This window comes from Melozone crissalis, unplaced genomic scaffold (assembly GCF_028551555.1).
Source record: "Melozone crissalis strain CALT ecotype California unplaced genomic scaffold, PUWL_Pcris_2 ptg000019l_1, whole genome shotgun sequence".
Taxonomy (NCBI): domain Eukaryota; kingdom Metazoa; phylum Chordata; class Aves; order Passeriformes; family Passerellidae; genus Melozone; species Melozone crissalis.
This window is the reverse complement of record NW_026535797.1, coordinates 20,204,254-20,214,987: the sequence shown is the minus strand read 5'-3', so window position 1 is coordinate 20,214,987 and position 10,734 is coordinate 20,204,254. Positions and strand designations below refer to the sequence as shown.

The following is a 10,734-nucleotide window of genomic DNA, read 5'->3' as shown; positions in this document are numbered from 1 at the left end:
ATAGGATCTGCCATGTCCAGTGCTAATGAAAATTTTCCTTCCTAGACAAGTGGATGCTGCCTGATTTAAAAAAAACAGAAAAGTGCTTTTTCAAGTACTTCCCCTGTAATTTAACATCCCTTCAAGGTCTTTCTGTCACTTCTCTTCTCGAGTGCATCCCAATGCTACCCTGGAGTGTCACCTCCACCCTTTTTCTCCTTCCCTTCCCCAGCTCCAGAGCTGCAGGAAGAGACAGTGTCCTTGGTGATGACAGTGGCAGGGGAGTGACAGGCAGGCTGGGTGGGGGTGGCTGTTGGTGAGCAAGCCTAGTGACAGGATGGGGTGACTAAGAACCAGCTGGCTAATTAAAGCACAGCAGTAGGAGGAGCAAAGTATTTAAGGGTGCCAGAGAGAAAGAGAGATGTCTCCACCAATTTCTTACACTTCAGCAGCCAAGTGACTGGGCAACACAGTGAAAGGTTTTCTTAACTCTTTCGTGCCTCTCCTGGAGTGAAATCAAGAGATTAAGAAAATGGCTCCATTGACTGAAAAGCCTGAATTGAGGTAAGGACACCAGTATGGTTTTTAGTCACAGTTAGTCACATCTACCTCTGCTAGACCTGCTGTGAGCTGAACTCCCAGGACTTTATATGACTCTGGTATATGCTAGTATACATTGAGTGGGTAGGTCTGGTGGGCAGTGCACACTGATTTTCAGAATGCTGCTTTCAATTGGATAGATATTTCTGCTTGCTGATCAGGCAAAAGAGGCAAATCAAGGTAGTCATTACGTGGGTCTCATTAAGGGAAATGGGCATGTCCTTGCCTCCTTACCCTAGTGACTGGATCTTTCAATTTCTCTTTCCCATAAAAATAATTAGGAGAAAGGAGCTCTTGAATGCAGATTCTGAGGCAGCTACTTAAGAGGAAAGTGAAGAGAATGGATGTGGAATTCTCAGCAATATATGAATTTGTCACCTGAGGCAGGAGGAGTCAGAGAGAAGTAAAGATGAGGACTGGTTTCTGGAATGTAACTTTCTGCTATTTCTGGAGACACTTGGAATGTCAGACTGTTGCTTCACTCATTAGTTTGGTTTTCTGCAAGTGCTCTCAGTAGTGAGTAGAGAAGCAGTCACTGAGTCCTGCTGTCTGGCATGTAGGTGACTCTGGAGGCAGCACAGTCCATCAGGACTAGCAGGCCAGTGGCCAGCTCAGTGGCTTCTGAGTTTTGCTGAGACCATTTTGTGTCTGATATCCAGGCAGATGAATATAGTCCCCTAGCAATTTTGCTAGCATAGCAGTGCTTCCAGGTTGGAAGAGGTTAAAGAAAATGACCTTGTCTGATTTCAGCTGGCTTCCAACTAGGCTTGTCAGAGATGTGTTGGGAGTATTGTATGCCTGGCTCCCTGTGTGCTTTGGTTAGACTTAGCTCTGTGTGGTTCTCTCGAGATTGTTGCAGTTGTTTGTGAAGGAGACCAACTCTCAAACAGGTTGTTCTTATTTTGAAACTATAAAAAGCAACCTGTAAGACTGATACTTATAAGGCCCTGTTACACTATGCCACATCAGCTAGTTTTGGATGTTGCATAGGATAGAGGCCCAAATCTTCCATCTTGGTATAAAATAAAACTATCACCTCTATGTATTGAAAAGTATTAGCTGTAGCTTAGTGAGTGTTTGTACAGAGCTTTAGAACAGCTAATGCTGGAAGAGGTCATAATTAACATTTGGTGTGGCCGCCACAGTGAGCATTCATTCAGGCCTGCACAATTCCTCTGCCTTACACAACTGGAAATCTCAGGATGTGTCTGGAATGGTATAAGATGGTCTGTAGCATTAAAGTATCTAGAGCATCTGTTTCATATCTCAAGGGCACATCAGAGTCTTCTCTTTAATTTTTATGAAATGTTTGTAAACTGGATTTGAACTTTGAGACACTAGTCATTCTCTAATTAGTATTTCTACTTAATGCAACTTCCTCTTATTTACTACTTTACTGTTTGAGAGTGTGTGATAAAGGTGAAGACAGCCTTTGTAGTCTTTGTTATACAAAGTCATACAAGAGAAGCTGCTGGATATTGTTTAGATGATCTAATTGATTTGTATTTATAGAATGCCATTCACTGTAGTAAATGCAGTGCAGTGTTTGTGTCCCTCAATCCTGCAGTCAGCTGAATGGGTTCATTGTTATACATAATTAGGGCTTCTGGAATTTGGGTCTGTTTATTTACAGCAATTGTTCTGCCGAGGCACAAGTGGCCCCATGTCAGAGGTCTGCAGAGAGTTAGGTGCAGTACCCAGAGCATCCCAGCTGCACAGCTTTTACAAGTAGTCTCATAACAGCTTGAACTCAATGAATCCTCCATTTCTTCCAGCTGAAGTACAAAGGCAGCATCCTCTTGGCTAGGTGCGGTCATTGCAGATTGAAAGATTTTCCTTTTGCAACAAAGGTAAATTGGGTGTCATGGAACGAGTTACCCCCTACCTGTAAATAAATTCCAATTTCAGTAGTTGTGTGCTCCTTGTCCCAGTTCCCGTGTGAATCTCAGTTAAGTGAACAGTCCCAGGTTGTGGTATGCCATTAAATGTTTACAGCCTTCCCTGGAGCTGGCAGCCTGAGATCTGTGCCCAGTGAGCTCCCTTTTATAGGATGTACATCAGCTTGTTTGTAAAGTGTTTCCATCTATGAGATGTGATCATATGTATTGCAGATAAATCTGAACAGAAATCTCAACTACTGCTGCTGTCAAGTGCTGTGCTTTGTGTCTTTTGCTAAGATAGAGATGAGACTTTATTCAAAATATCCTGGAAAATGTTGGTTTTCTTTCTGAAGTTTCAAAATGTTCATGTGAGTTGCTTGGGCGTATGGGTGTGGCAGAAAGGCATTTGTTTCTTCAGCTGATACCCACGATACATGGGCCAGGGCTCCTGTCACCATGTCTCAGCCACCAAATACTAAAGACAGAGGGCAGTCATGACAGACTCAGGAGGAAGTCAAAGCCCAGTTACAAGTGTATTTGGAGTCTATTGTCAGGAGAGTCTATTGTCAGGAGAAGAAATGTTTTGACTGTAAGGCAGGAATGTAAGCAGTTTCTTATCCAGAGGGAATGGTGCTAAAGTGCATGTCAAGTCGGCTGTGATCCAAACAACCTTCTGGATGGCTGTTTTTCAACCCTGAGTCTGCAGCAGAGCAGGAGGTTGATGGCACAAGAGAGAGCCACCTTTCATCCACACAATCTTCCAGGTATAAGTCAGTGGTTTTTAATCAAGGTTTAGTGGCTAGTATGAAATTATTCCAGTCTGTTTCTTTGCAGGGAGGTTCCTGTAGACATCAAGTCACTATCTGAACTAGCACTAATCATGAAATTCATTTTAGTGTAGAGGTCAGAGGCAGAATGGACAAAAAGAGATAATTTACCTTTTCAGCCTTGCTGTTCAGCTGTTGGCATGTCAGCTGTAGGCTTTGCTCACTGCCTTTGTGACATTCAGTGGAGTTTAAACTTTGGCCTGCCGACCTTTTGAAGTCTTCACTATTTGCCAGATTTTAATGAGATGGGTAGCAGCACACTGGCCAATTTCTTTGGGAATGCAATTGCACTTCTGAGGAAGACTCAGAGATGCAATTGCTTTCTAAAAATGCATGGATAGGGGTGAGTGCAAGGAGGAGGACCTGCTCAAACAGAAAAATTGTGCTGGTGCAAAACAATTTATCTGTAGCTGTTCGTGAATATGATTTAGGTTGCAAATGAGAAACAGCATTCATGCCATAAGGGGAGTGAGTTCTGGAGCAGGCTTTCAGGAAGAGCAGTGGAGGCGGGAAATTTTAGCAGTTTTAAACTGGAATGTGAAGTGTTCTTGCACAGGGTTGTATGACACAGTTGCCTGCAATAGCATGGGAGTAGGCTGGATGACCCAGGAGATTCTTTTCTGCCCCCTGCTCCACAAGTGGTGACCTTGAACTGAGTCAACTCAGGTTGCAGTAAACTTTGTTTACTCTGAAGCTGACAACTTCAGATGTAAGATGACTTAGTTCAAAAGCATCTCGGAATTCTTAAAGCTGTAGCTCCTAGTTTACATTTTCTATTTAATTTTTGTTATTTAGAGAGGTACATTCCTTATAAATTGCACAAAAACTGGCACCTATGCCCCTGATAATTTAATTTGCTCATTTGGAAGGCAGCAGACACGCACTATATTTAAAGGAAAAGAAGGAAGCAGTACTGCATTTGAAATGTGCTGTGTTTGTTTATCATAACAGCTGTAAGTTCAATTATTTATAAGAACGCCTTATCCAAGCTGGTGTGTAATGATGCCATTTGTTTCGTTTAGTAAGCTTTCCGTGCTCTCTCTCTGCTGTCTTAACACTTGCTGAAGAGTGTGTGGAAGCTGTTGTCTTGTACAGAATTGGTGTGATTATTCTATGTGCACTGCTTGCTTACTCAGGTTTTTCATGACTTTTATTCTTAGGAGCATGATGTCTTCTGAAGGAATGACAGGACGTTCTTTAACCCTTAAAATAAAAATGACAGACAACATATTTCAGTATTCCAGAATAAGAGAATAATGATAGTTGAAGAGAGAGCCGATTCCCTGGGTTAACCTGAGCTGCCTGCTCTATTCTAAGTTATTTTTTTCTCTTGTCACGTTTTATATGATGTGAGGTGAGAAGTACACAGGAGATGTGTTTTTCTAGAAAGTTCCTTTAAGCAGAGGAACATGCTGGTGGGAGGCACTGACTGCAGTGCAGCTCTTTGCCCACTTTCCAGATTTGGGACTCTGTATTGCTGACATGGCTCATTGAAGAGGAGCATTTGGGTCAGGGACACTGATGGCATTGTGAGAAAGGGGCTGAGCCAGGATGAAACAAGTGAGTGCTGCCAGTGATGTGTAAGACCTGACCAGGTGAAAAGTAAGTTTTGTGATTGCTAATCATCCTTTTAGTCTGAAAGCTTGCAATTTTTCTGATAGCCTCAACTCGTACTTTATACTAATATGCATAAGAATTAGATTTTTCATTTAAATGCATCCACAAAGCACTTAAAGCTCTTCTTGTATTTAGAGAGAAAACTTTGAAAATGTGAAAAACTTGAAACTGAGAAAAATAAAGGGGTCTACATCTCAGGAATATAAGGGATAAGCACAATAAGTTTTGAATGTTCATCTCATGCATAGCAATAGGTTTAAAATGCTATGTGAGTCACCAGAGCTGTCAGTAATAACAAGGGAAGAAAGGAAGTTACTTTTCCCCACACTCACATTAGAACACCAAAAATAACGACTGCCCACGACTCTTAGCTGAGATACCAGTGACCTAAGAGCATGTGTCCTTGCTCAGAACTATTAATGAGCTGTTTGTTACCCCTGCCTTTGTAGGGGGAGTATTCAAACCTTTAGAGCATGTGAGATAATCCAGGCAGGCTGTACAGAAGTGGTTGCCACTTATCTGCATTCCTCCTAAATAGGCTTCTGAACATGCTGCTCTCTTTTCCACACCAAGTAGGGAAGGAACTGCAGCCTTGGAGAAATGTGTTGGGGGTGAAAGGGAGGAAGGAAAAGTTAAACATCTGTCAAGAGGTAGGACTGACCTGACAAGGAGTTGGTGGATGTTATGTATGGACATTGGCATGTTCGGGGTTACAGCTGCTGGTTTATGCCCTGAGGAATTCATTACCTTTCATTGTGTTTTGCATGTGTGCAGCTTTGAAGCCTTTGTTGCTATGTCTGTTGTTTCAGGAAAGGCACTAATTCCAGGCTGGCAAGGACACACTGGTTAGCTGGTTGGAGCAGGGAGCTGAAAGGAGACTTGTAGGGGTTTTGCTTTGGAGTTCTACTTCTAGTACTTTTCTTTTTTTCTTTGCCTCTTCTGGCAATAGGGAGTTCTCAGTTTTTAACACTGACATGAAGGACCTCATTCTTGGTTCCCTTCGAAACGCTGCCTTCTGAAGTATTGTGGTGCATACTGTGTGTGTCTGAAGATACAGCTTGGCCATGAAAGTTCTTGAAGGGAGCAGCAAATGATTCCAGACCCACCTGTTTCCAGGGACAGCCTGACTTCCCAGCCTGGCAGGGACTAGTCTACCTAAGGATGTCCCATCCAAACATCCATAGCACCCTGGCTTACAGCATGTGCCTTCCCAGCTGGTACAGGCCAGTACTTGGCTGCACTGGTGCCATGGAGCCAGACGTGTTACCTGCCTGGACTGTCCATCTGATCCCAGGAGCAGCCCTAGGACTGGGATAGGCCTAATAGCACTTCAGTTTGTGCTTTGGATCAAGTATGTGGCAGACAGATAGAATAACTCTGTAGCCCTGATGCAATAAGGTGCCGCAGCGTGTTCTCAACTCCAAACATGCACTGTCATTTTGTCAATTAAACAGGAGTTATTTCTACTTGCATGCAGCAGATCTGTGTGCAGATTCTCAGCTGATCAAAATCAGCTTTTAAACGTAGTTTCTGGAGTTAGACCAGTGCAGGGACTCAGGATTGGTTACTCTCAGCCTGAGCATGCTGAATCCATTCTGTGTATGGGAACTCACACTAAGCACATGTTTGAGTGCTTGAAGGAAGCTGATTAGTTTCACAGTAAGTGAACACTGGATGCTTATTATTTTAATTGAATTCCATAATTGCTAGTAAATGTGGGGATATGTGGAAAAGTAATTTTTTCAGATCCAATCTAGATCTAATGAGTTTGTACCCATCTTCCATTTAATTTTAGCAATCTTCTTTAATTATTGCTTTGGTTTTTTCCTCAAATCACTTGTTTGTAAAAGGTAATTTAATCTATTAATGCTAAATAGTTATGCTTCTTTTTGGTGTGAATTTTTTCCTGAATACTTTTCTTAATGCAGTGAAGGTCAGTGCTTTGCACTGTAAGCAATGTCAAGACTTGAATCAAAAAGACATTATTGAAATCAGTTTCATGGCAGTTGTGATGTCACTGTTTCCAAACAAATGAGACATTTTAAAAGGGTGAAGCATGTGGACATGAGTTTAATTGCTCCCTGTTGTGGGAGGGGAAGTGTTGCTGAGGCATTGCAGCAGCAATGGACCCTGCCTTTGCCCAGACATTATAGCCAGCAAATCCTCTTTCCTCCCCTGAAAAGGTAACATATTGAATTATTTTTCCCCACTCCTTTTTAATCTTGCATACCAGAGGAAAGCATTGCAACCTCTTGGGGATGCTTGGAGTGGAAGAAATTCTGTGTTGACTTGCATGAAGCCCATGGGGAGGGCCAGTGCTGAGTTAAAACACCTGGGTATCAGCAACCTCTCAGCTTCAGAGAGAGATTGTTCCTAAAGATGAGATGAGATTCACTGCAGTGTTGCCCCTTCTTGTGCTTCTCTCCTGGCCCATGGAATGACTGGTATTTATCTCAGTGAGTTTAATATGTATCATTTTTCTATGGGTAGAAAAGCACAGTGTTGCTACAAATCTCCTTAAGTTGGATAACGTAATTTTAGACTGCTTCTTTTTGATTTGCATGAACTAAGGCATCTTTCTGGAATGCAAACATACAGAGATCAGAAGGACCATTATTACTAAGTATGTTTGTCCACATTTTCAGGCTGTGTCAACCATTACTATTTCAGGGACTCACTTCTAATATGAAATGGTAGAAATAAAAAGCAGATACTGTATGGGCAGGCAAAATCAGGCAGCCTTTCTAGCTGGACCCAGTTTTTGTTGTTGGCTGATTTTATACTGTACCCCCCACGTTACATTGTATTTTTCTGGGACCAACTTGGAGCTAGGCTGAATCCTGCTGAGGATTCATGAACCCACAATGTATATCTTAATTGGGTATTTTAGTGAAGGAAATACTTAAACAATTAAGTGTTGGCAGCTATTCCTAGGATGGCTTGCTGGGGAGCCCAGATATTGTCGCATTTTATAGTCTCATCTGTTACTTTTCTTGCTTGTTGGGTTTTCTTTCCTTTTGAGTGTCTGTTGAACATGCTCATTATATTCTGGCTGGCATGAAACAAATGCTGGTTAAGAAAGGAGATGCTTGAGGCAGGAGAAAAAATTCAATTCCCTGAAGGGAATTTTCACCTCTTACAATGTTCCACTGCTGCCTCCAATTCGTGTAAAAGGAAAAGTATTTCCAACTCTGTTGTTTGGTTTCTTGTTTCGCCAAGCAATTTTCCCTGTACTCCTCAGTTTGGGCTTCTTGTATTTGCATGATTTTGTGATTTCAGATGCATATTTCTATTGGTGTCATGAAAGCCATTAATTGTCTGGAGCTGCACTTGATCTCACTTTATTTGGGGCTAACTTTTTGGTGGGGGAGAGGTGGAGATTGGAACACAAAATTAAAGGACTTTTAATTCAACCTAGGACCTTTAGAGAGTTGAGCAATCTTGTCAAACACACTTTTTTTTTTTTTTTTTTTAGAAATGCTCTGTGGCTATTCTAACCACCAGTCAGTGACATTGAAACCTGTTTGCTGCAGGTATCAGGTCCCCAGAGGAGTGAGGACAGATAGGTCTCACAATTGTCCTCGACAGATTGGCATCACCATGAAAAGTGACTTTTTCTTCTGATCCCCATCTGGTACTTTTTCTCTTGGGCTGACAATTTCACTGCCTTTGGTAACAGGAGAATTAAAGCTTCCAGCTTTCACCTTTCACTTACTGGAGTCTGATGCTGGAAATATCAGCAATACTGCACAGCTGGAAATGACTGGTGCAGAAGCTATAATATGCATTTTAACAAGTGTATCTCTTCTGTATTGTTATATCTTTCAAAGGAGAGACTGGCTTTGATATGAGCAACAGATTGCCTTGAAATATGGAAAAGCTCTAATTTGAGGGTTTTAGTTTAAAGCTTTTAGTGTCACTTTGATTTTGTAAAATTCTCTCCAAAGGTAATGCACAGTTTATATATTAGAACCAGTCAGACTTGAACTTTGCCCTTTATAGACTCTTAGACTTAAATTACTATCTTTCAATTTCACATGAAGATTAGTCTTAAAGTCTGGGAGCAGTGCTTGTATTGGATAGACATAATCTTTAATTTATGATAATTATCAGCAAAAAAAAAAATATATATGGTGCTTGACATGAATCCACTTGGCATTTGAAAGTAATTTTTTAAAAGATATTATGACTGTTACCTTGATTCTTGTGGTGAATGTTCAACATTGTGTCCAGGGCTGTCTTGACAGACATGAAACATAATGTAATCATTCTGCCTTTCACTCTAAACAGACATAAACAAAATCCAGAAGTAGAAAAGGCAAGTCCCTCTGCCACAATGAGCTCTGGTAAGTCTGTGTTGTTTTCTACTTGCACTCTTTGGTGTTCCTTTCTGTTACTAGTAATATTCCTGTTTGTTTCTTATGCAATTATTCACATTTGTTACTTGAATTTTGGCCCAAAAAGTAGCTAGAAGCAGCTAGAAGCATCTTGAACTAGAGTAGGTCCTGTAGCTTATTTCAGTGTGGAATATAAGAATTCAAAATTATTGATAACCTGAAAAAATCATCCGAATTTGATATATTTTAGTAGAGATGAAAACAGTTTGACATATGGATAGAAAAAAAATCAGCTGTTCAAAGAAAAACAAGGCACTGGGAAATGTGAGCTGCTTGGAAAGAGGAAAACTTCTGGGCTTGTCTGGGTAACAGACTAAAACAGGGTGAAAAATAAAGCAGATGCCAGACTTGAAGAGAGATCTCTAAGATCTGTAGAATGATATTCCCACTTAATTTTAGCATCTTAGCAAGTCTCAACTGGGGTATCATGTCCTGGTTTTGGCACAACATTTTGAAAAAAATGTGAACTATTTGAAAGGAGTTCAGAAAAACATGACCTGGGAATTCAGTGTAAGCACTGAAAAGTGTACAGGCTGGTAAGCCCTGGAACAGGTTGCATTAGGGTGGTGCTGGAAGTTTGTAAGAACTCATCAGGCAAACATTTGTCAGGAGTGACAGAGGTAGATTTGTTTCATTCATATTCAGAAACAGGGCTTTAGGTGAGCTTTGGAGCCTCTTTCTAGCACGGTCTCCTGTGTTTCCCTGAATTTACATAAGCCAGTTTTATTCTTGTCAGCCGAAGACCTTGGAGATTTGCAAACATCTTTACTAAAACCACCGCATTTGTCTTACAGAACATGAAGAAATTGATGTTGCAAAAACTGTTATGAATGGGCTGAGCAGCAATGGACAAGAAAAAGGTGGGTGAAGATCTCCAGAGACACCTTCAGAGCTCCTCCCGCATGTCAGCTGCTGATGTGCTTGATTTTCCCGGAAATTCACTGCAGCGGGGGCTTCCAAGTTCAGTTCACTTGGCGACTGACACAAGAAAAGTCTTGTACTGCACCATGCTAGTAACAGCAGCATTTCTTAGCTCAACAAGTGTTCTTTGTCTCTTTAAAGTGGCAGGCTGGCCTTGCCTCTTTGTATATTTTTAGCGCTGTGTTGAGGAAAGCTGTACACTACTTGTGAGCACCTGCGAATCAGTATCTTAGTGAGTTGAGACAGCATGGGTGTGTGGTGCCTGTGTGTGAGCTGTGTTAACTTCAGGGAGAAGTGAAGGTTTAAGTTTGGGATTAAACAGCAGGAACTAACCATTTAAGTGATGAAAAAAATCTAAACAAACCAGTCTTCATGTTAACATCGGCGGGTTTGCAGTGTGCTTTATAGCATTCAGTTTTGTGGAGTGACTGTGTCTGTGTTGGCAGGGTGAAAGTATGTGGGTATGGACTGATTTTCTGTTGGTTTAATTTCCTTTCTTTTCCTTTGATGCCT

General features: G+C 41.4%; 1 protein-coding gene across 24 annotated transcripts in view; it reads left to right on the top strand.

The window, feature by feature from the left end:
* Window positions 1–470: 470 nt before the first annotated feature.
* SORBS1 (sorbin and SH3 domain containing 1) overlaps window positions 471–10,734 on the top strand; it is a 72,051-nt gene continuing 61,787 nt past the window's right edge. For 23 of the 24 annotated variants that reach the window (XM_054277098.1, XM_054277095.1, XM_054277094.1 and 20 more), the window contains exons 1-3: window positions 471–543; window positions 9,194–9,249; window positions 10,095–10,160. In XM_054277098.1, coding sequence (XP_054133073.1) covers window positions 512–543; window positions 9,194–9,249; window positions 10,095–10,160 — 154 coding nt within the window. In that variant the 5' untranslated portion in view covers window positions 471–511. Of the gene's footprint in view, window positions 544–8,441; window positions 8,538–9,193; window positions 9,250–10,094; window positions 10,161–10,734 lie in introns of those variants that run through there. The other variant, XM_054277078.1, reaches the window with a different exon arrangement.